Source organism: Panthera pardus, unplaced genomic scaffold (genome assembly GCF_024362965.1).
Source record: "Panthera pardus isolate Hobbes unplaced genomic scaffold, ASM2436296v1 HiC_scaffold_7, whole genome shotgun sequence".
NCBI classification, from domain to species: Eukaryota; Metazoa; Chordata; class Mammalia; order Carnivora; family Felidae; genus Panthera; species Panthera pardus.
Window position 1 is genome coordinate 65,636,530 of NW_026527002.1, and position 25,972 is coordinate 65,662,501.

Consider the following 25,972-nt stretch of genomic DNA (forward strand, 5'->3'; position numbering starts at 1 on the left):
TGTTTGGAACTGAATTCCCCTATCAATATCAAGCTATTTTAATGTCTAGTTTTATAATATGTAACAATATCTGGTAAAGTGATATGATTAAATAATCCCCCTCCTATTTTTCTTCCACATTTGTCATGATTTTCTCGGCTGGTCTCAACATTTTATTTTCTCAAAAGAACTAGAATCAGCATCTTTATTATATCAATGTGATAACCATTCCCAGCCAGGAAGAAGTCTTTCACAGCTTTTAGAAGTTTTCTTTGAGCTATGCTTTCTAGCTCTAATACCAAACCACCAAAGCCGAATTACCTTACTGTTTGTAGTATTAGCTGGATTACTTTATTGTTTGTAATAGATTTGAAAACTGAGCCTCTCGGGCTTTCAAAGTATACAACTCTATCTGTAAATAAAATTTTGTATCTCATTCCATTCTGGTCTAATTCACTGGCTAGAACCCCCGAACAACCTTAAATAATAATAGTGGTTGAAGTAGACGACCTTCCCAGTCCTTCGGAAATGCCAGCATAATGCTGGCTTTTGCCTGGAGAGCTGTGTGTCTCGCTTGGCAAGCATGAAAGACCCGCCCCCCAGCATCCAGATGTTCTCGGTAGTGGGTCGTGTGAAGAAGCAAAGAGTGAGCACGAGGGAGGGGTGGTCTGGTCTTGGGAAAACGACTAAAGTCCGAGAGAACTGCAAGAGCACTGAACAGGTACTGCTGACAGTGTGGGTGTGGCTGGAATGGGGGACACTGGCGGTGGCACCTGGCCGGACACCGAGCTGCCACGTTACATGCTCCGAGTACAGGAATGTAGCCCTCACGGCTCCGTTCCCTGCGGAAGAAAACGCGCTTTATAAAAACACCCAGAAGAGTGACTTTGCAAGAACCCTCTATTAAACCAGTAAAACAAAATAAGTTAAAACTCATGTGGATTTATTTACAACTTTAACATAGACGCATCATTTAACGGAAAAGATTTGAGGACTGTGAGTGAGAAGTTCTCACCAGAAGTGATTTGAGAACACCAAGATGTTAAGTGTCTGGCTTAAGCTATCACTTCCGGGCCTCAATTTCCATCCGTAAAAGGGGAATGATAGACTAATACTTGCCCTATTCTGATGGGTGGTTAAAAAAAAAAAAAAAAAAAAAAGTGTGCTATTCTGCTCATTTACACGCACTGACTCAGGGGGCAGATTTTACAGATGAAGAACAGAAATGAGAAAAGGTTAAATAATAGCTAGCAGGTGGGGGAGGTAGAATTTTATCCCAGACAGCTTGACTCCAGAGTTTATGACACAAAACCCCTGTTTTTACAATGTCTCTCACACGTGGCATCATTACTATGAGCTATAATTAAAATTAGTAAAAATTTTAAGTCCTCCTATGCTTGTATAATCCTGATTCTTCCTGCTTACGAAAAGCACTGGGGGCAAAGACCAGAAGCAAGCTAGCCCTGGCCTTGGCTCTTAAGTAGCCGCAGGGCCTTGGAAAAGTCTAGACCTCTGAGTGTATATCTTCATCTACCCGGTGATGTCTGTCCTATGACTCTGCCCTCCTTAGCTCACAGATTTTATAAAACGTTGGAATTAAGAAAACGGATTACAAAGGTGCTTTGAAAAAAAAAAAAATTGTACGTGTAGGTGTATGATGATTACAATCTCTTAGAAGACACACACTGACATAGTTTTTACAAATTCCCATTTTAAGCTACCTCCATATCCCTGCAAATTACTCAGGACCTGATTTTGGAAAAGAAATCCTGTTTTTTTCCGACTACATTTTCCCCTAACACTGACGCCACCATGCTATTTTTAGCCCCTGTGTGCACCTGTGCTTTGGAAATCAGTGTCTGTCAAAATATCTCACTTCTTTTCCCCGCTCATTAAGCTTACCCTTGAGTTATACTTGGCTTTCATTGATCTAAGAGACTTGATATTATTTTTGTATTACTTTAAAATGATAATTTGAAAACACCAGGAGAGAACTTATCTCTTCAGAAAAACACAATGTAATGTATTTCTGGAATCCCCAATGAAGGGGCCCAGCTAAATTCCCTCCTTTCCTCTGACATGCAAATAGTTAGAATAAGAAAATGGATTTTCAGGGCTGGGAGTGCAGACATGCTTTCCGCCCTGGGGAGCCTGCCCCCACCCCACAATGGGGAGCCAGGTGCAGCACCGAGGGCACAGGACCGGCAGGGGGAGGGGAGGGGAGCAGCTCATTTTATCCCCACAGCCTCCCAAGGTAGGAACCATCATCACCCCCAGCTTTTTCTTGAGGAAAGCTGGGCCCTCATGAGAGTTTAGGTGATCTGCAGAGTCCCTCACTTAGAAGGAGGCCCATAGCTGCACTGGCATCTAAGGCCTCTGAAAAGGGGTAAGACATTGTTCTTTACTTACTGGTCCCACAGCTTCTGTTGAGAGAGTGGGTGGCAGCCAGCCTTGAACTAAAATTCTCCCAAACAATCTGCTGCCGAAATAATGACAAACGCCACCCAGAGTCTAAAGTGGGGGGAGTTTTTAAAGTACCAAAAGCAGACTTTTTTTTTTTTTCTGAAATGATACAAATTGATTGCTTTGGAGGTAAGAAACTCTACACAGGTCACCAAACAAGAAAGAAGAGGAGCATCCATGTGCCAAATGCTGATGTTAGCAAAGTGTGGCTTTTTCTTTTCTTTTTTTTTTTTTTTTTTTGACATCCTAGGTAGGCAAGAAAAACGAATGAAAAATGAAAGGCACCGAGGCTCAACTGTGGACTGTAAAAGAGCTATTGGAAGCCATCTATCCTACCCCTGGGTATGTACTCAACAGAAACGCATACCTATGTTCACCAAGACATGTACCAGAATGTTCACAGCACTATTCATTACAGCCAAAACCAGACACTATCCAAAAGACCCATCATCAGTAGAATGGGGTAAAGAGATGGTGATCTAGTCACACGATGGACCAATATGAGGAGGAACAATCTATACCCATGAGCAACAGTACTAGTGACTCAAATGCACTGTTAAAAAGAGACCAGACACAATAGAATACATACCGTAAGATTTCATTCACAGAAAGTAAAATAATTGGCAAAAGCAATCTGTGATACTAAAAGGTAAGATAGTAGTTACCCTTGGAGGGGGCAGTTACCAGAAGGGAGCTACAGGAAGGTTTACTGGTATGTTCTGCTTCTTGATCTGGGTGCTGGTTACACACAGGTATTCAGTTTTTAAAAATTCAACAACTTGTAAATGTATAAAGCGGACTGAAGTGGACAGGACTGTTAAGGAAAGACATTAAAGCTATACATACCAAAACACTAGCCACTTAAGTTCTAATCCAAACCTTGAGGCTACTTCCATGCTCAGCCTAGAGACCAAGTTCATCTCCCTTCTGGTTATGCATGTATAGGTTTCTCTTCCCCAGTGTGCTTTTTTTTTTTAAGTTTATTTATTTTGCGAGAAAGAGAGAGAGTGAACAAACGTGAGTGGGGGAGGGGCAAAGAGAGGGACAGAGAGAATCCCAAGCAAGCTCCCTGCTGTCAGCACAGAGCCCAGGGCAGGGCCCAATCTCACAAACTCTGAGATCATGACCTGAGCCAAAATCAAGAGTTGACACTTAACCAACTGAGCCACCCAGGTGCCCCTTCCCTAATACGCTCTTAATTCAATCTGCTAGGGTTGCTATCATTGGGTTGAAGGTAAATAACATAAAGCAAAAGCTTGGCAAATATAAGCACAAGGCCCAAATCACAGATTTGGCGGGTGCCATTTCTTCTCATTCCTGAAAACAAATGAGGGAAATTGAGAGTTCATCTCTTCCCACTTGAAGTCAGGATGCTTTTAAGGGGGCAAAATACAGGATAATCATCCAGCAGTCACATTTCAATTTCAGTTACAAATTAAAATTAGAATCTCGGGGCCCCTGGATGGCTCAGTCGGTTAAGTGTCCAACTTCAGTTCAGGTCATGATCTCACGGTTTGTGAGTTTGAGCCCCGCATCGGGCTCTGTGCTGACAGCTCAGAGTCTGGAGCCTGCTTTGGATTCTAGGTCTCCTTCCCTCTCTACCCCTACCCCTCCCACTCACACTCTGTCTCTGTCTCTGTCTCTCTCAAAAATAAATAAACATTAAAAGAATTTTTTTACTAAAAAATAAAAAAAAATTAGACTCTTACTGCCCAGAGAGAAAAGGCAGTAATGGAAGGAATTACTATTCACTAGAAAATAAAAATGGACACTATTTTTGAACAGCTTATTACGAGAATATATACTGGGAGCTTTACATTTTGCTATGAATTTTACATGACAGAGGCATGAAGTAGATAACATACTTCTTCAATTTGAAGATACTCATTTTTGTGTTTCTCAAATTAGTATGTGGCTTATAATCCAATACATTCATTTAATGGAATTTCTACTCTCCCTCCCCTCCAAAAAGTTGTATTAAATTGATGGTGCATCTTATAATCTATGGAGTTAGATCAGAGTTCATACGGTATTAAATGACCCCCACTTTTAGGTAACAAAACTGAGGCTCAGAAAGAGTACTAAGTAACTTGCCTGAGGGCATATAATGAGTATGGGGCTGAGCCAGGTCTTGGGGAACCATGACTCAACTCCTTGAAATCCCTTGGTCTTTCTATTTTAAGAGAAAGTAGATAACTGACTTGGAAGAAATCACCCTCAAAAATGTTTGCTAAACACTTAACTGTGTGTTTTGGTAGATTTGATGTGAAGGAGTTGAAAGAGGCAGCTCAAAACTATCTGACTCACCAAAGTAGAAACCGGAACTGGAGATGATTACAAACCGGAGTGATACTGGTCTCAGGATGCCCGTGGGAGCTGAACGAGGTGGCGTGGAAGTACAACAGAGATGCAAGGAGGTGCGGTGCCTCTGTCCAGAGAAATAGACAGCCCTGGGAGACACGAGCTCAGAAAGCACGAGGGCTGCAGGACTAGGTCATCAAGGACCAGCAGGAAGACATTTATTTCATCATTATGAAGTAGCTATCTGATCAATGCGTGTTGAACGTGAGGGACTAGGAACTTTGGATAACGGCACAGTGAGTCTTAACATCCCATCCAAACTAAGAAAAATAACACTTTAAGCTCTGCAGTTCCAAACCAACAAGCTAGTCAGATGAAGCCTAAAGATAAGGAGGAAAAGGGACTTTCATCTCTTCCAACATGAATCCGCAATTCTAAATCAATCATCCCCAATTTTTTTTAAGCTGTTCAAGGCTCAGCTTCGAAGGAAAAGATGAGCCTCCAGCAGAAAGCACACCGCATGCTGTTTGTCACACACCGACCTCTCAGATGCAGGTTTTCTTTCAGCTGCTTCATTTGCAAATGAGTTCCTCTAGGTGGGTCTGAAAGCTAAATTTGTCCAGAATGGGCACGAGCCAGAGTAGCAGAGAGAAGGTCTAGATACTGGCCTTTTCCCATCTGGACAACCAGCGCACTGTCCTGCCCCCCACTGCTTCTCCCAGCTCTCAGGACGACGAAACAATGTAAGGAAGATGGGAAAAGCACGGGAGGGGGGACACGAATGATGACTCTTCTAATCAAGGCACATCTGTCAACATTCACCTGCAGTCTATTAGAAAGGCTTTCTTATTTTACCAGTCTGACAACACAAGTGAGCAAGATTTTGCAAGGAGGGTCAAAGAGCCAGTTTTGACCAGATCCTTCTCACAAAATGACTTACAACCACCGCTCCTCCTGCACACATATTACCCAGCATGCCACCCACCAGGCACAAAGTGCACAACAGCCACTAGGTCACAAATAATAACCAGAGCTGGCAGCAGGCCCACATCATTTTCTAATCTCCAACTGCCTGCTTAACTTCTGCACTCAGATGCCTAAGAAGCATCTCTAGACGTAACATGGCCAACACAGAAACTCTTCATCCACACCCTCCCCTGGCCCCCAAACCTATGCCATCCTAAACATTTCCCACTTGTTAAAGGACTCCACCATCCACTGTGGAAACAGCGGCATCTTTGAGTCCTGCTTCCTTCAGCTACTCCCCTGCCACATTCATTCAGCAGCAACCTTGTCCACGCTACTCCAAAATCTACCTACTTCTACCTCTGCAGTCACCCGGACCCAAAACATCATCTCTCTTGCCTTCTAACTGGATTTCTCTCTCTCCCCCATCCCAGGTGCTAAGTCCGTCCCACAGAGCGGTCAAGCAATCTTGTCAGTTCTCTGTTCAAAATGCTCCAAAGCCTTCCTGGTGTCTTCAAAATAAAGCTCAGAGGCACCTGGATGGCTTAGTCAGTTGAGCGTCTGACTCTGGCTCAGGTCATGATCTCACAGTTGTGAGTTCAAGCCCCACAAGGGGCTAGCTGCTGTCAGCCTGTCAACACAGGGCCCGCTTCGGATCTTGCTCTCCTCTCTCTGCCCCTCACCCATTCACATGCTCTCTCTCTCCCAAAAAATAGATAAAACATTAAAAAAAAATTCTTTAGTAAATAAATAAAGTTCAAAGCACAAAGTCCTGTACAACCCAAGCCCAGCCCACCTTTCCATCCGTGCTTTATCGTACTCACCCCTGGTTATCTCTGTCTGCATCTGCCAATCCTCATCCCTACAGCTGACTTGTAACCAGCTATCCGGTCTTCCTTCCGTTTCTGGGGCCTGCCTCCCAGCCTTCCTCTTGCTAACCCTTGTTCTTAGAAGGCTGTCCCCAGAGCCGGATCTTCCCAAAGCTGGCACCTCGGCATTCGATTTCAGTTCAGGCATCTTCTCCGAAGCCTTTCTGGAACACTCTATCCAATGTTATATGCCTTAAGTCACCCTCGATCATATGCCTCTCTCTTATTTTCTTCATGGGAGCTGGGACTTTCTGTCTTATTCACTATTGTAGCTCCAGTGCCCAGCACTGGCAAGTGCCAACTATTTCCATGCATTCAACCAACATGAAAGCACCTACTATGTGCCAGGCCCTATTCTAGGTAACAAAGACGGTGGTAAACAAGTCAGGGATCTGGTTCTCGTGGCGCTTTCTTTTCTGAAGGGAAGCTGACTAACCAATGCCAACAGGTGACATGTAGCAAGTACAATTAAGCATAAAGGAGATGGAGTGAAGGAGGGGTATTAATTTATGTAGGGCAATCCATAACACCTTGCCAATAAGGTGGCACCGGGAAGAGACTTGAAGAAGGTAAGGAGGTAAATCAAGGTTATCGTCCTCAAACAGAGAAACAACACATGCTAGCAACCCGAGGAGAGGGCGTCAGCTGCTGAAGGAAGAGCAAGGATTCCACTGCGGAGCCTAAGGTGCAAGGTGGACAGTAGCAGCAGTTAAGGCCAGAGCGGCAGGAGGGGGCTTTGCAGGCCACTGGAAGTACTTGCATTTTATACATCTGATTTGAGAAGACATGGAAGGTTCAGGATAGAGGACAGACAGTCTTGATTTATATTTCAAAAGGATCACTCCAGCTGTCTACAGAAAAGACGGAAAGGACCTGAGCTGGAATGATAATGGCTTGCAATGGAGAATGAAAAGGGACCTGTTACTCTGGACGTATGTCTAAAGTAGAGCAAACTAGTAGCTGGCAAATTATGGGATGTGGGAGAAAGACAAGTCGACGATGACTCCATAACTGGTAGCTTGAGCTCCTGCAATAATGAAATTGCTCTTTACTTCTAGGGCAAAGGAAAAGGGTAACCAGTTTGGGACATGTTAAATTTGAGATGCCTATTAGTCATCCGAGTGGTAATTTCAAACAGACAGTTGGATATCAGGAGACAGATCTGGACTGAAAATATGTATATTTGTATTTGAGAGTCCTCAGTTTATAGAAAGTATTTAAACCCATGAAGCTAAATGAGATTTCCTATAGCTGGGGACCGGTAGAGAAAAGGGCCTATAACTGATCCCTGGGGCACATCACAACATTTAAAGGTCAGGATGATGAGGAACAAGCAGCAGAGACTAAGAAACAGTAAACTGGGGGGAGACAAGGCAGGTTATCCACATGCCAATTAATGTGCTCAAATTAATGTAAAATCTTAGTAGCTGACCTGCCACTGAGTAAAGATCTAAATCACAGAATCCAGTGAATAAAGATAATCTCCGGGAAACTAATATTCCCTTGCCAGAAATACCCTGGAAAGTTTCCTTCATGCTTAAATAGCAAGGCCTTCTATTTTGGGAACAATTTCCTCTTTACTCCTCCCTTCATACATTCTACTACTACATGTCACATACTAGGTCGGGGCTAGGTGGAACGCAGATAAACAAACCCACTCTTTGCATCTGACCACAAACCACTCCCGCAAAGAAAAAAAAAAAGCCTCTATTAACATAAGAAGTACTCGGCTGAATGCTGAGTAAATTGACATCCTCATGGCACCCACGTGAGTGGCAGAGGAAGGTCAGAGGGCACCTGCTCCGGGTAGAACCAGGGTGCTAATCACCGGCGTCCAAAAGATTAACAACGATCACAGAATTACCTTCCCACTGGCTCCTTCTCTGAATGCAGAGGGCAGGGAGCATAATCTTAATAGAAGAGCAAAATCAGTCCCTTCCCAATGGGCCAAAGCCACTTCTCCAACCATCCGTGCCCTAGCTCCAGACCCCTTTTTTGCCTCCACCCCGCCCCCAAACCACAGGACCTCGCCCTAAACCGCTGGAGCCGTCGCACTACAAATCCCACCAGGCACCGCGCGCCCACGACATGCCGGTCTACGCTCCGTCACCGCCGGGCCTCCTGGGACCTGTAGTCTCCACGCCCCTTCGCGCTGGTCAGTACCTGGAAGCGATAGAGGAAGGCTTCAGGCCAGAGGAAGAAGTAGGCCGGGCTGATGAGACCGAGTTTGCCGACCAAGGGCACCGCGACAGTGGCGGCGAACCAGTAGCGAGTGATGGCCGGGATGCTTCTGAACCAGTCCCCGATGTCCGACATCTTCACCTTTTAGGTGGCCAGGATGCGCACAGCCGCCGACTCCCAGTCCCTGGCCCCTCACGACACGGCCCGTTCAGCGAGTGGAAGGTGTCGAGGCGGAAGCCGCCCAAGCCGCCGATAAGAAGGCGGAGATCGGCGGACGTGGCGCCACCGAATTCGGACGAGCGAGGGAGCGTTCGGCAGCGAAACTTCCCCTTCCGGCGGCCGCGGAAGACGTTGACCAGAAGTCCCGCCGCTTAAAGGGCAAGCACCGATTTTACCACAGGGCCGCGGCTCCGCGGTACTGGGGAAGGACGGTATGGGGCGGGGCCAAGCGGGGCGAAGGCACAACTGGTGGGAAACAGTGGTTGCCAGGGGCAACGGCAAATACTCCAGCCAATGGCGAGGCTGAACGCCTACTACCTAGTTCAAGCCGGAGTTGTAATCCAGGTGGGTGCTCTTGGATGATGTTTAAAAAGGAAGGAGGAAAATAAAGTACACAGTTCCTCATCTGTTCTTTCATTTGACAAATGTTTGTTGAGGGCTAAGTGCCAGGGTTCTAGGTAGGGTTCTAGACACCGAGGATCCTGCGACTATCAGAGCTGTTGTGGTACCTTCTCTCCTAGAGCTTACATTCTGTTGGGGTTAGACAACTACTAATAAGTGCAAAAGATAATTTCAGAGAGTGGGGGGAAAAAAGGAATATAAAATAGGATGATGCACTAGAGTGACGGGGTGGGAGCGGGGAAACGTGGGGAAAGATGACTACTTTAGATGAGAATGGTCAAGGAGAACCTGGATGAAGTGTCCTTTGAGCTGAACCACCCCCACCCCCCAGGCAAGAACTGGGGAATTTTCCTTGCAGAGAAAACGGCCACTCCTGTTAGCTTGGAATGTTAGAGGAACTGAAAGCAAAGTTATATTCTTAACTATGAATATAATTCCTCAAGCAGGATTTAATTACAAGTAGATGAGAATCCTTATTCTTAATCTGTAAAAAGGGAGACAAAACTGTTCCTGTTATTTTCAGATGTAAGTCCTGCAGTTTAAGACTGATCAAGCTAAAAGGGGAAAGAAAAAAAAAAAAAAAGATTGATTAAGCCATCCAGTAAAGACCACTAGAAACAAACCTGTAGCCCAGAGTTAGTTTTATTTACTTTCTGCAGCAAGGCATACTGGACTCCAGAGGAACCTGGACCATCTCATCAAGCAAAAAAAGAATAGGGTCATTATTGGATTGCGAGGAAAGGTGAAGTAAAATTTTGGTGAAATTTAAGTGAAGCAGTGTTTTGATAGGCTCAAAGCAAAGCAATGCTGTGTGTAAAAGTGTTAACATCAAGCCTAGGCCTGAGGGGCACCTGGGTGGCTCAGTCAGTTGAGCCTCCGACTTCCACTCAGGTCGTGATCTCGCGGTTTGTGAGTTCGAGCCCCACATTGGGCTCACTGGTGTCAGCCTGTCTGTGCAGAGCCCATTTCAGATCCTCCGTCCCCCTCTCGCTGCCCCTCCCCTGCTAGCGCTCTCTCAAAAAATAAATATTAAAAAAAAATAGGCTTAGGTTAAATTCCAGTTAAAAAAAAAAAAAAAGCCTAGGCCTGAGCTTAGAAGCAAGTTCAGGGTCCTCTTCCCTTTGAAATCTCAAATTTAGGTTAGACGTGGAATGTTGGGTCTGAAAACTCCTTATTTAAAGTTTTGCAACTAGATTGAAAATCGTGTGTCAGAATGACCCATATAGCTCAGATCCTTCAGGCAAGAATGGGATTTTCCATCCACACCAAAAAAATTTCAAACCGTGAAGTGTGTACAACAATGTATTATTTTAAAGAAGATTTTTCAGCACAACATCCCTGATGTTCATTAACAGAAACCGTATTTACAAAAAGGCACTAAGTATTCCACAGACTGATAAAAGTATACAACATTTGGAGACCTAATCGATATCAGGCATAAAGAATATATAAAGAAACCCCTCATTCATACAAAGCTGGTGAGAATATAAATTAGTACAACCTTATAAAATAATATTGATATAAAAGCTAGAGGGGCCCCTGGGTGGCTCAGTCAGTTAAGCAACCGACTCTTGATTTCAGCTCAGGTCATGATCTCATGGTTTGTGAGTTTGAGCCCTGAGTTGGGCTCTGTGCTGACAGCACGGAGCCTGCTTGGGATTCTCTCTCTCTCTCCCTTTCTCTCCCACCCACTTCTTTCTCTCTCTCTCTCTTACTCAAAATAAATAAATGAAGATTTAAAAATAAATAAAATAGGGGTGCCTGGGTGGCTCAGTCGGTTGAGCTTCTGACTTCAGCTCAGGTCATGATCTCACACTTCACAAGTTCGATCCCTGCATCGGGCTCTGTGCTGACAGCTCAGAGCCTGAAGCCTGCTTCATATTCTGTGTCTCCCTGTCTCTCTGCCCCTAACCCACTCGCATTCTGTCTCTGTCTCTCTCAAAAATAAATGAACATTTAAAACATTTAATTAATTAATTAATTAGTTAATTAATTAATTAAAAGCTAGAGCATTGTATAAATAACATAATATTTGGAGATATTGCCTGAGCTCCATTCTCCGCATCTCCCTATCTTCTTGTACCCACTACACATTATATCCAAGATAGAATAAGAGGAAATGTGTTATCTAGTTTAGGTGGAAAGCTAAGGAAGGTTTCTCTGATGAAACTAAGTACAGGTGCTGCCCCCCCCCCAAAAAAAAAAACCTACGAAGAACAAAACAACACATAATGTTTGGCAATATTTATTTCTAGGTTGTGCTCTAAAATTCAGAGTGCACAAGCTTGAGAGAACTGAATGCTAGGCAAATAACACAGAAGGGCCAACACAAGTAATAGAAGTCCACAGAAGGATTGCCATCGGCTGAACAAAAGATTCCCTAGGAATCATGTCTACATGGGACTGTCAGGAACAGACAGTACCTTCATGAGCAGAGCTGGGAAGAGAGACCAGAGGAGAAAATTCCAAATGGGGAAGTGTTTGGAAGGGCCTTGGGTCTGCTGTATACTTGGGACATCAATTTTCTCTGGTTCCAAGGTACAGTGCTCTACTTTATCACCGACCAGAAACTTTCTGGATGCTGGGGTCTTGCTCTAGATTAATGCAAACAAAAGCATTATGGTATCAACTTTGTCTACAAATTTTGTTCTAATTGATCAAATGTAATTTCTAAATTTGGATGAAAAAGTACGTGTGTATTATCTTTTAAAAAATCCCAATGCAAAACTGTAGCCAGGTTGATTTGTTATAACCCAATAAAGAGAGATAGATACTGCCAGCCATAAATGATAAAAATTTCCTTTCAATGAGCATTGGCTAACAGTCCTGGGGCTGACAAAGAAAAGATGTGAGAAGGAATGAAGTTCTTAGAAACATTGGGAATTAGCGTCATTTTATTTTAAACTAGGTGGATTGGTTTCCCTGAGTTTGACTTATGAAGCGGTAATCCTAGGAGAAGTCAAAAATCTAAATGAAATCAAACTAACTGTCAAAAGTACAGAAGGAAACTGCTCCGTGTATCCATTTGACTCACGGATTTGTTAACAGTCTCAATGTCTTACCAACCAAAATGTTGCCTTTTTAGATTAATTTATTTTTGAAACAGAAAATATTTATCATCGAATAAAAGTTTTCTATTTCTTTTAAAAAAATAAAATAAAATAAAATAAAATAAAATAAAATAAAATAAAATTCAGAGTGCATGCTCTGGAATTCAACTTCAGGCTTTAGAAATACTAAAGCTTAAGTTGTGGTTACACCACTTATTAGCACTATCATGTTGTAAAAATGACAACCTCATGGTGCTTCAGTTTCTTCACCTATAAAATGTGAGAGGAAAAAGTAATAGCAATACTGCTTTCAGAGGATTGTGAAGATTTAAATCAGATAAATTCAGGTTTAGCACTTAAAGCAGCATCAGCATTATTACTCTTCTCTTTTTGCTTCTCTTTTTGAAATGTTTTACAATGAAAGCATATCGCTTTTAGAAATAGAAATCTGGATTTTCAACAAACCCTATCCCTCCCACCATGTGATTCTGATCCAAGTTATCTGCCAACCATTCTTTGAGAACCATCAGACTAGATGGACATTCAGGATTTTTCTGTTTCTCTTTATAAAATCACTATATATTGTGATAAATTATTCTGGGCATAAAACACAAAGGTGGCTTATTCTTAGCCATCTTCAATAGAGGACTTCCCCCAATGCTCCCAAATAGCTTGCTCTAGAATTTAATTGCTTGGCTTGTGAGGAAGTCCTTGTGTTACTGCCATCAACACTCATCATCATTTAAAACATGCAGGTAATGATTGGGCTAAGTTCTAGGAAAAATTGTGGAGGTGTAGGGGAAATAGGTGATCTCATGAATTATTGACAAGAATATACATCGGTACAACCTCTCCAGCAAGCAATTTGGTAATATTCAAATGCATTTCTAGGAATTTAAGCTTTAGATAGACTCCAACTTTTTAAAAATGCACAAGGAGAGGGGCGCCTGGATGGCGCAGTCGGTTGAGCGTCCGACTTCAGCCAGGTCACGATCTCGCGGTCCGTGAGTTCGAGCCCCGCGTCAGGCTCTGGGCTGATGGCTCGGAGCCTGGAGCCTGTTTCCGATTCTGTGTCTCCCTCTCTCTCTGCCCCTCCCCCGTTCATGCTCTGTCTCTCTCTGTCCCAAAAATAAAAAAATAAAAAAAAAAAAATAATTTAAAAATGCACAAGGAGAGTCATTACCACATTTTTTTAAATAGCAAGAGATTGGAAATAGCTGAATAAGTATCAATATGAAACTGATTAAATGATGGCTTATCCATATGGTCAAATACTATCAACCTTCATTAGAAAAAAAATAACTTTGTACACTATAAAATAGAATGCTAATAACATATAGCATCAAGGACACAAGAGTTACAGTACAAAGTTCACACTATGCTGTTATACAGTTGTACAGAAAGCACACACACAAACACACACACAGTATTTGCTTGAAATAGTGGTTGTCCCTGGAAATGGAAACTCAGAGGATGGGAGACAGGAGTGGGAAGGAGACATGTTATTGCATGTTCTTTTATCCTTTTAAATTTTGTCCCAACTATGTGTACTACATATTCTAAAATTAATTTTCAAAAAATGTAGAAAGGCGGTTTGTTCAGAAAGGAACAGGTTCAATGCCAAAAACTTTAGAAAGATAGTTAGAAAAGACCTTAACTCTGTCTTTCCTGCCATATTGATGTATACTTCCTATTGTTTCTGTTAAAAAAGGATGTTAAGGAAACGGTGGGGGGGGGCGGGGCGCTTGGGAGAGACGGCCATTGAGAGCACAATATTGCCTATAGCGCTGAAAATTGGCACTGCGCCTCAGAGTAATGTTGACTGACGTTGTGGGGGGGGGGGGGCTGACGACTCAAATATCATCTGTCACAACAGTCATGCAGGAACACCATCCTAATGGGTTGCCTGCCATATAAGTGGCATCTTCAAAAATTCAAAGCACATTGCAAAGATGTAATTAATTCTTACATTAACTAGTAGGCAGTTTCATTAGCCCCATCATGCAGGTGAAGCTATGGCAAGAATAATAATTTTTCTTTTGTCATGCCTGGCAGAACCTGTCCTATATTTTTAGTCCTAAGTCTGGGAAATTTTAAAGATTTTGGCACACTGGGCTGGGAAACAAGGCAGTTACTAAACAGTGGATAGATTATTCCCCATTTGTTATTTTGATGCACACGTGCATGCGTGCGTGTGTGTGTGTGTGTGTGTGTGTGTGTGTGTGTGTGTACTAAAAAGTCAGCCTTAGGGGCGCCTGGGTGGCTCATTCGGTTAAGTGCCCACCTTCAGCTCAGATCATGATCTCACAGTTTGTGGGTTCAAACACCTTGTTGGGCTTTCTGCTGTCAGCACAGAGCCTGCTTTGGATCCTCTGTCCTCTCTTTCTGCCTCTCCCCTGCTTATTCATTCTCTCTCTCTGTCTCTCTCAAAATAAAAAAATAGAAAATAAATAAATAAAAATAAAGTCAGCCTTTTACATACCATAAGGAACGAATCTGGATTCCAGGCTTGCCTCTGTCTTTTGCTGATTGTGTGACCTTTGCTGATTGTATGTGACCATGGGCAGGTCACTAAAAACAATAACAATATTACCTGACACTACAGCAAAGTTGTTTGTTGTCCGTTTGAATTGACAGCCTGCTGTTAACCAAGCTCTGGGCTTGAAGTTTCCATGCATCATCCCCCTTAATGGGCACACTAACCCCCATAGGTAGGTACAGAATTATTATTATTATTATTATTATTATTATCATTATCATTATTATTATGGAAACTGAGAAACAGATTATCATCTAACTCATCCAAGGTCCCATAACTGTAAGTGGTGATTCCAATCCAGGGCTGTCTGACCTGAGTCCATCTTTTAACTGCTCTGCTCTACCTCTGTGACAAATGTAAAAGTTCCTTATAAACTCCAAAGCATCTCACAGATACTAGTTTTACTCTAGTAACTAACACAAAGGACCAGCACATGGGAGGCAATTAATGTTGTATAGATGAGTAAAGCAGGCTGGCTGAACCAAAGTTTATGCAAGAAGTATTTGGAATAAAATAATCCCTTTAATATCAGACTTCTCTTAAGTAACAATTCCACATGCCAAAATCATCAGAGAACAGTAATCCAAGCAATGATTACAGCTATTAATAACATATTCATCAGTCATAGTTTATATTCATAATCAGAACAATAGTAAATGATACTCATTCAAGATATGCCTTGGGGAAGGCCTGCAAGGATCTGACATACCTTCCTTCTAAATCAAAGAAAAAACTCCTCCGTGTTAGAATGTGAGTAATATTTAAATACAGGATTCTTATCAGTTGGCTTTGGATCCAAGTCATCACCCATGGTGTAGACATTCCACTAGAATTAAGGCTCAAGCAAAACTCTCAAAAGCCTTTAATTGGAGACACATCCAGAGAAAGGCATATTAACCAGAATCCTGAGCTATTGCAAAGACTTGAGGCCTGTTTCCATCACTATCAGGAAACAGCTTATTACCAGTTTGTTATAAAGGATACAACTCAAGAAAAGCCAAACGGAAGAAATGCACAGGGCAAGGAAGGGAGAAAGTATTCAGAGCCCCCATGCCTTCTCTGGGTGCACCACCCTCCCAGCACCTTGATGTGTTCACCAACCTGGACGCTCTCGGAATCCCTTCGTCTTGGGTTTTTATGGATGTTCCATTACCTAGGCCTGATTGATTAAATCATTAGCCATTGGTGATGAACTAAATTCCCAGCCCCTTCCTCCTCCCTGGAAGGTCAGAGGGGTGTGGCTGAAAGTTCCCTCCAACCACAGGTAGGTTCTGCAACCAGGCCCCCATCCTCCTAGAGTCCCCACAATAGCATAAACTCAGGTCTGATAGAAAATGATTATGGATAACAAAAGGTGCTCCTTTCATCCTAGCACTCAAGAAATGAAGTTCTGTGCCAGGAACAGGGACAAAAAACAAATAGATGTTTCCCATTGTACCACAATATCATGCAGCTGTTAACCAAAATGTAACTAAGACTATGAGTTTTGCAACTAAAAATTTTAAGGGTAGGTTGTTTTACTAGGAAAGAATAGAGTAAGTAGAACAGGATGTAGGGGAGGGAGGATGCTTATTGAAAAAAAGAGAGAGAGAGAGGCACCTGGGTGGCTCAGTCAGTTAAGCATGGGACTCTTGATATCAGCTCATGTCATGATCTCACAGTTTCTGAGTTCAAGCCCCACGTCGCACTCTGTGTGGACCATTGGAGCCATCTTGGGATTCTTTCTCCCTCTTTCTTCCCCTCCCCCACTCTCTCTCAAAATAAATAAATAAGCTTTAAAAAAATAAAAGAAGGGGAGAGATATAAAAATTTACTATCTTCTAGTTTGTTTGTTTGTTTGTTTTCCATATAATACTGTTCTTTTCATTTACCTTTTCATAAAAAGAGTCTTTCCTGGGTTGCCAGGCTGGCTCGATCGGTAGAGCATATGACTCTTGATCTCAGGGTCATGAGTTTGAGCCTCACGTTGAGTGTAGAGATTATTTAAAAATAAAATACAATTTAAAAAGAAAAAAGAGGCTTTCCCTGTTTCTACAAAGTTTTCATAATTATCATTCTGTTGACTAAATAATATTCTACTAGCGATATAGCATAATCCTTTGACCATTTTCCTATTTCGGATGCCTGTTTTGCAATACCTAATACAGCTTGAACATCTTCATGTGTATACATTTTTGCATATGGATAGCTAGCTTCTTTTTACTAATAATACGTGTTGAATATTAATAAATTGAAACTTTGTGGGCATGGTCTTAATAAGTCTTCACAAGAACACCTCAACCCTATGAGGTACTTTTATTTTTGTTTATAATTGAAGAAACAGCCTCAGAAAAGTTAAGTCACTTGCCACTTGCTAGTAAGTGCAAAGGTAAGACTCAAACCCAGGTCTGTCTAGAGCCAAAGGTGGTACTCTAATTCAGTCATCCAACAAAGTACCATAGTCTGGGTGTTTTATAAACAACAGAAATTTCTTTCTCGAAGGTCTGGAGACTAGAAGTGCAAGATCAGGGCACCAGCACGGTCAGGCTCTGGTGAGGGTCCCCTTCCATCTTGCATTTCTATCCTCACATGGTAGAAGGGAGAAGAGTGGTCTTTCAGGTCTCTCTTATAAGGGCATTACCTTCATTCATTAGGGCAGAGCCTCCCCAAGGCCCCACCTCCTGATACCATCACATTAGGCGTTAGGATTTTGACATCGTGGGGAGAATTTGGGGAGACACAGTCAGCCCACAGCAACTTGTTAGGTACCAGGTACTCTTCCTGGCACTGTGGATGCAGCAGTGAACCAAACTGACGAATATCCGTGGCCTCTTAGAGCTTACATTCTAGAGGAGGCAGGAAGACTATCGAAAGGGGCAGAAGTTAGATGCACAGTAGATGAACCCTTGACACGTGCCTGGAGCCAAAATAAAGCGAAGGAGATTTGGGTTGGTCAGGGAGGGCCTCACTGTGATCTCAAGGGACGCTTGAATAAAGATCTTAAGGAGGTGAAAGAGCAAGCAATGCAGACAGCTGGGGAAAACCATTCAGGCAGCAGGGCTGGCAAAGGCCCTGAGTGGAAGCGTGCCTGGCAGGGAGGCCTCACAGCACCAAGCCCAACGTGGCTGAGTGGAGAAAGTCGGGGGTGGGGAGTGGTCAGAGAGAGCAAGGAAGGAGGGGTACTTAGAATCAGGCAGGACATTGCAGGTTATGGAAAGGACGTTGCATTCTATTCCGGTCTTTTTTTTTTTTTTTTTTAAGATTTTATTTTTATGTAATCTCTACACCCAACTTAGGGCTTGAACTCACAACCCTGAGATCAAGAGTCACATGCTCCACTGACTGAGCCAGCCAGGCGCCCCTATTCTGCTCTTAACCACTCCACCACATTGCCTCTCAATAATTCTACTGGACAGGGACGCCTGGGTGGCTCGGTCGGTCGGTGGAGCATCCGACTTCAGCTCAGGTCATGATCTCACAGTTCATGAGTGTGAGCCCCACATCGGGCTCACTGCCGTTAGTGCAGAGCCCGCTTCAGATCTTCTGTCCCCCGAGTCTCTGCCCCTCCCCCACTTGCGCGCACTCTCTCTCTCTCTCTCTCTCAAAAATAAATCTTTAAAAAAATAATAATAATTCTACTGAACAGATTTCCAGGAGGGGGATTCTGACGTGAAAGGATGTGAGCTGCCTAGTCAGATTTAGGCTACAGGGGTCCTCGCTTACTTGGGCACTTCCAAGGCTCTTGCCTAACTTTCTTAAAAATGAGGGGAGGGGTGACTGGGTGGCTCAGTTGGTTAAGCGTGCAACTCCGTTTCAGCTCAGGTCATGATCTCACGGTTTGTGAGTTCTAGCCCCGCGTTGGACTCTTTGCTGACAGCTCAGAGCCTGGAGCCTGCTTCAGATTCGGTGTCTCCCTCTCTCTCTGCCCCTCCCCACTCTTGCGCTGTTTTTGCTTTTGTTTTATGCTTATTTATTCTTGAGAGAGAGAGAGAGAGAGAGAGAGAGCGCGCGCGCGCGCGCCAGAGTGGGGGAGGGGCAGAGAGAGAGAGAAAGGGAGACATAGAAACCAAAGCAGGCTCCAGGCTCTGAGCCGTCAGCAGAGTCCAACGCCGGGCTCGAATTCGCAAGTGTGAGATCATGACCTGAGCTGAAGTCGGACGCTTAACCAACTGAGCCACCCAGGCGCCCCTAAAAAAAATTAAAATTTTTAAATTTTTAAAAAATTAAAAATTTTAAAATTAAAAAAAAATTTTAAAGAAACAGTAAGTATATACGCCTTAAATTTCCACAATGATATATGTCAAATGTATTTAAATTAAAAAACAAAGTCAAACAAAAAAACAAGTATAATCATGTCTCAATTAGTACAGTAGCTATATTCCAGGAAAATTTAGAGTATATTAAATCCCTGTAAATATTCTTCATGTTTATATGTAAAACAGAATTAGGTGCTAGTTCAGCTATTACAAATGGGATTTTTACTTACAGGAATGTATTGGAAATGTTCAAAAGGATGCGGGACCATTTTATACATTGTAGGATGTCTGCCTAACATCCCTGACCCCCTTTCCTAAATTCCTGTTGTGCCCTTAGTTATTGTGATAACCCAAAACAATCATGTTATGAGTTGAATTGTGTTCCCCAAATAGATATATTAAAATCCTAACCCCTGGTCCCAGTGAATGTGATGTTATTTGAAAATAGTATTTGCAGATGTAATCAAGCTTAAATGAGGTCATAGTTGATTAGGGTGAGCTAGTCCATTGGATTAACAGTGACTTGATATACTTATAAAAGGAGAAAATGTAGACACAGACACAGGGGGAGAAGGCCATGCAAAGACAAGGGCAGAGATCAGAGTGATGCATCTATAAGCCAAGGATTGCCGACCAGTACCAGGAACTAGGAGAGAAGCATGACAGACTCTCCCTCAAGGCCTCCAGACTTTGATTTCAGACTTCTGACCCCTGGAACCATGAGAGAATGAATTTCACTATTTTAAGCCACCCAGTTTGCAATACTTTGTTACCGCGTCTCTGGGAAACCAATATAAATGTCTTACATAGCACAATGAAGACACTGTTGAAAACCTGTCTTTGTGCCTCCTTCCTGCACAGTGCCCAGATCTCTGCTTAGATAATACCTGCCAGCAGTGCCTTCCTCGAACACCTTAATCCAGGTATCACCCCGCCCATCCTGCTCATTCCCTTACCCCGCTTACATTTTTCTTCATTTTTCATTACCTGACATGATATACTTTATTTATTTTCTTAGTCGTTGTCTGTCTTCCCAACTAGAATGCAAGTTCCAGGAAAGGGCAATTTTGTCTTGTTCACTGCCATTCCCCAGCACCCGGAACAACCCTTTCCCACACAGGAGCTCCACTGACATTTATTGAACTAGCAAATGAGGATCTCCTTTGCAGAGAGAGGACAAATGCAATCTTAATATAATGAGGAATAGAACAGAATAGCTTACCTGGAGAAAGCAAAGAGACATAGCAAAGCACCTGAGAGCTGGAAGACTTGGAGGAAAAGTAATTCAAATGTTTTAGTGAAAGTTGGATATACAACCTCTTTTGATCACGGGATGTTATTGCTGATGCCGCAGATGTAATGTGCAAATATGCATATGCTTGACTGGCAAGGCATTGGAGCCAAAAAAGCTACATCTGTCACGCTTGTCTGAAGCCAGTCCAAGTAGGCTGAACATGCATTTAGAGAGCTCTGAAAGCATTTTATATCTGGTACGTGCTGTCAAAGGCAGTAGGAAAAAAAATGTGTTGGCAAGGGACAGTACATACTAACCAGCCGAGTTCGTGCGTGCATTAGGTTACATGCAGGTGTCACAGCTTCGGCACTGTGGACACTTCAGGTCAAACAGTTATTTGTTGGTGAGGGGCTTCCCTGTGTGTGGGAGGATGATTATCAGCATCTTTGGTACCATGTGACAGTAGCACCCACCTTCTCAGCTATGACAACCAAAAACGTCTGCAGACATGGCCAAATGTCCTCTGGGGGCAGTCACCCTTGGTTGAGAACCACTGAGTTACATGTGATGCTTGTCCACTCCCCCTCCTTCCTTGGCAACTCCCCCTTATGCCCCCAACACACACACACACACACACACACACACACACACACACACACACACTGAAACAACCCTCCCACCTCCCTGTCCTCAAAGGATGATTTATTCCTATATGTTCTCCCACCGAATGTGCCTCTGGGACTTCCTGAGGTCATCCGTGGTCAACCATGACATTAGAAGCCTCTAACAAAACACATCTCTTAAGGTCATGAGAGTGTCTAGTTCCGTTCTATATTGAGGCTAGACTTGACCATGTGACTTGCATTAGCCAATGGGACATTAGCTGGCATGGTGATGCATGCAAGTGAAACACTTCCACACTCAGGCTTGTCCTACTGAAACATTCCTTTCTAAGAGCCCAGGGCCGTGTAAAGAAGCTCAAGCTAGACTACTGAATGATGAGAGGCCGCGTGGACAGAGGCACAGGTAGGTGAGAAGCCATCTTGGATGTTTCAGCCCCAGGTGAGCCTTCAGCTGCACGCAACCACGAGTGACCACGGCTGTATCATGGTGAGTCAGGCTATATCGTGGTATATCAGCTGGGCCCAGTCAACTCACAGAATGGTGAAATTTAGGAAATCATTTTTGCTTGAAGCCAATGAATTTTGAGGTAATTTTTACACAGCAACATACAACTGAAACATCAAATGTCTAAGTCGTTGAAATGAGTAGGAAGCGGTGCAGTGCTAGAGCAGGCTCGTATTAGCTCGCAAGAGCCAACTGTTAAATTTTCCGGATTTTTCTGAGACGATTATTAAATACAGCCTTTATCAAAAATTGAATTATATAAACTTAGATTGAAATAAATTATATTTAAAGGAAATACTCAAAACATATCATTTCTTAAAAAACATACCATTTGGGGCACCTGGGTGGCTCAGTCAGTTGAGCGTCCGACTTCGGCTCAGGTCATGATCTCGCAGTCTGTGAGTTCGAGCCCCGCGTCGGGCTCTGTGCTGACAGCTCAGAGCCTGGAGCCTGCTTGGGATTCTGTGTCTCCCTCTCTCTCTGCCCCTCCCCTGCTCATGCTCTGTCTCTCTCTCTGTCAAAAATAAATAAAACATTTTAAAAATGAAAAATAAAACATATCATTTGTTAATTCCTTTACCATTTTTTACTATTATTGATGCTCTTGAGGTTTTCTATGTCCATCGTATCTGTATGGTGAACATACTATGTAATAGTGTACTATTGCTCACCTCTTTCCAATGACATCACATTGGTAGCTTGAAATTGGCCTTGAATAGTAGGAGTACTTATACCACAGAAATTACCAAATGCTACAAACCAGGGCTTTATTTTTGTCCAGAGAGCCAGTTGTTAAATTTATCAGCACATCACTGGTACTCTCCTTAGAGGGGCTTAAATAATAGCAATAATACAATATTTAGGGTGTGTGTGTGTGTGTGTGTGGTGTGTTAATGGGGAATAAACAGGATTATCATGCAAATAATGAATTCCCTTCATAGCTTAGCAGGATATGCTATGAGAATACAGATGAAGGCAGCACCAGAGACTTTCTGGGTGTACAAGTTTTTATTGGACTATTGTTTCTTGTATATCTACAGTGTTAAGTGATGGTCATGGAGCCTTCCAAGTAATTGCTGTGTGCTGTACTGCCAGTGAGAAAAGCATAATGTGGTTGCCTATTTCTTGTCTGTGGGTAAAAATCAGCAAAGTCTGGCATTCTGGACGGTTTAATGAAGAAAGATACAAGAAATAATAATAGCAGTAAGAACAGCTAGCATTCACTGAGGACTTCTGTGTGCCAAAGTTGTTCTAAACTCTAAACAATTCTTTGGGGTTGCTCCTATTTTTATCCCAATTTTACAGATGGAGAAATCAAGGCACGGAGAAGTTCAATATTATGCCCAAGGTTAGAGTACTAGTAAGCAGTGGACTCAGGCAACATACTTATGGGGAGAACAGGGTGGAATATGTGAAATTAGGACTCCGTGTTCACAGTACTCATGAGTTAGAGTCAAATTTATTTACTCCTATGGGAGATATTCCCAGCATTCTCTGACTCCACAGCCCTCTGCCCAGCAAGGCCTTTGTAATAGGCCTGTTTGGGCAGAGTAACACCCTTCTAAGGTCTACAGGTGAAGGTGGTAATCCCTTGGGGTTGTGAGTTTGAGCCCTACACAGGGTGTAGAGACTACTTAAAAATAAAATCTTTGGGAAAAAATTTTTTTTAAAGAAAGTTGCTTGCAGTATTTTTCAAAGCCATCAATATAATAAAACCCAAACTACTTGGGTAAAGGGGAGAAGGGAGGGATGGATGAGCAGAGCACAGAGGATTTTTAGGGCAAAGAAAGTACTCTGGATGATATTATAATGTCCAAAGCCACAGAATGTATAACACCAAGAGTGAACCATAGTGTAAACCAGGGGCTCTGGGAAATTATGATGTGTCCATGTAGGTTCATCAGTTGTAACAAAGGTATCACTCTGGTGGGGATGCTGATAATGAGGAGGCTGTGAACGTGTGGGGGCAGGAGGTATGTGGGGAAATCTCTATACCTTTCCTTTAATTTTTCTGTGATCTTAAAACTGCTCTAAAAAAATTCTTTAATTTTTTTTAATTTTTTTTTTGAAAGAGAGAGAGAGACACAGACTGCGAGTGGGGGAGGGGCAGAGAGCGAGAGAGACAGAATCTGAAGCAGGCTCCAGGCTCCATGCTGTCAGCACGGAGCCCGATGTGGGGCTCAAACCACGAGATCATGACCTGAGCTGAAGTCAGACCCTTAACCTACTGAGCCACCCACGCTCCCCTTAAAAAAAAATTCCTTAAAAAAGTATATTTAGGGGAGATGGTTTTTACTATTGAGTAAGGCCACATAAAAACCAGAAGAGACCGAAGTGCCTGGTCTGTTAGGTGTGGATTCCTTACCAGTCATCCTCACTCGGCTCTGTGGCCTCTTTCCACATGCTACCCAGAGTGGGCACTGGACAAAAGAAGCCACGCTGCCCTCGAATACTTAAATGGACAATAAATGCTTTGCTCAGTCTGCCTTCCTCCCTTACAGCAATTAGAGGTATTTTACTCACGGTTTATGGCGTCCTGTCACACTTGATTGATAGCCTGTCCTCTGAGCCCATAAATGTTTTTAGGAGCCTGTGAATCAAAGCTAGTTATTCAGTCCTGTGGGAGATATTCCCAGCATTCCCTGACTCCACAGTCCTCTGCCCAGAGAGGCCTTTGGAACAGACCACCACTGACAGAGCATAATTTGGAAGGTTTAAGCTTCCAATAGAACCTTTCCAAGCGACCTTAAACTAGCGCCTACAAGAGTACAATAGTACACTTAGGTGTTAATTTCTCCAGCATCAAGTTTGCAAATAATTTTTTAAACCCAACTGTCAACAACAGAGGGATTATAAAATCATGCCACACCACACGTCCATAAGATGGGATATCATGCAGTTGTCGCTAAGACAGAGGTAGCTATAGGCTGTCCTTCTTAGGACAGTTGTGGACATGATGGGGGCCGAGATTTCCACACGCTCCTCCTCTCCTGGCCACGTGGAAAGGCTGCAAAGACTGGAAACTTGCAGCCACTGCCCATTCTGTCATGTTATGGTCTCCTCCTTCCTTTGACTTGCAGGAGGTCTTTTAAAAAAACCACAGTCTATGGCAGCAGTTTCTCATCGTACGTGGGAATGATCTTGCTGCCTGTCAAAATCAACACCACACCCCCCCACACACTTTGATACTATACAATTCCAGCTGTAGTTGTCAAATCCTTTTGATTACACACGAAACACTGCCCTTGGTTGCTTTCATGTATGTTTTATGAGGACACCTAGACATGAATATTTATTTAAGCAACTTGGAGCATGTCTCTTTGATTTTCTTCTTCTGTTCTGAGTCATGTTAAAAGGGTGGGGCAGGTGCACCATGTCGTAGCTAACCTGTTATGGCTTTTGCCTTACTGCCCGCCCCCACCCCCCATCCCTACCACACCAGACAGCTGAGCTGTCTAGGAAATGAAAAACATTGCCTGGGTTTGCATCAGTTAGCAGTATGACACGCATCCCTGTGTTACCGATGAAACAGAACTCTTTCTTTGCAGTGTCAGCTTACCCACACAATATGTCAATGTACCCTTGTCATTTAACTATTGCCTGCTTGGATTCCTTTTATGGTGGCTGCCTTGGTCAACCCTTCATCACTTTTGTCTCACCCTCCTTCTGCCTCAAGCTTCAAATTCTTTTTTTTTTATGTTTATCTATTTTTGAGAGAGAGAGAGAGAGAGAGAGAGAAAGAGACAGAGTGTGAGTGGGGGAGGGACAGAGAGAAAGGGAATCGCAGAATCTGAAGCAGGCTCCAGGCTCTGAGCTGTCAGCACAGAGCCCAATGTGGGGTTTGAATCCACGAACTGGGAGATCATGACCTGAGCCAAAGTAAGATGCTTAACAGACTAAGCCACCCAGGTGCCCCTCAAGCTTTAAACTCTTAAATGATCTTTCTACTACAGAGGGATATGTCTAGAAACCACCAGTTTCCCTAGAACCTTTTAGAATAAGATCCAACCTCCTTAGAATGGCAATATGGGACTTTTATATTCTTAGTTTTACATGTGTCTCAGTCTTCTGCCTCTCACCCCCACAATAATAATAATAATAATAGTTATTGCTATTATTATTGAGAGCTTTGTAGGTGCTAAGCATGTTACATGCATAATAACTCCTTGTGCATCTGTGCTTTGATTGCACTCAGCATTTCTAGTTTCTAGAAGGTTCCATGTTGTTTCACAAATGCCCCTGCCTTTCTGCAGATGCTGTTTCCTTCCCTAACTTCTCTGCCTTATAACCCCTATTTATCCTTCAGACTCAGCTCAAGTATCACCACCTCCTGAAGCCTTCCCTGACTTGTTTTTCTTCCAATTACCTCTACTTTAGAAAATAGAAGGCAATGTTTCTGCTCAAAT

The 25,972-nt window shown here is 43.1% G+C and overlaps 2 protein-coding genes across 9 annotated transcripts in view; one reads left to right on the forward strand and one right to left on the reverse strand.

Annotated features, from left to right (window-relative positions):
* DERL1 (derlin 1) overlaps positions 1-9,109 on the reverse strand; it is a 28,337-nt gene extending 19,228 nt beyond the window's left edge. The window contains exon 1 of the mRNA XM_019459929.2: positions 8,742-9,109. Within this exon, the coding sequence (XP_019315474.1) occupies positions 8,742-8,894 (153 nt within the window). The 5' untranslated portion in view covers positions 8,895-9,109. The remainder of the gene's footprint in view (positions 1-8,741) is intronic.
* Positions 9,110-9,232: 123 nt separating this feature from the next.
* TBC1D31 (TBC1 domain family member 31) overlaps positions 9,233-25,972 on the forward strand; it is a 95,824-nt gene continuing 79,084 nt past the window's right edge. For 6 of the 8 annotated variants that reach the window (XM_053896529.1, XM_053896531.1, XM_053896533.1 and 3 more), the window contains exon 1: positions 21,333-21,464. In XM_053896529.1, coding sequence (XP_053752504.1) covers positions 21,337-21,464 — 128 coding nt within the window. In that variant the 5' untranslated portion in view covers positions 21,333-21,336. Of the gene's footprint in view, positions 9,324-21,332; positions 21,465-25,972 lie in introns of those variants that run through there. The other 2 variants (XM_053896537.1, XM_053896538.1) reach the window with 1 other exon arrangement.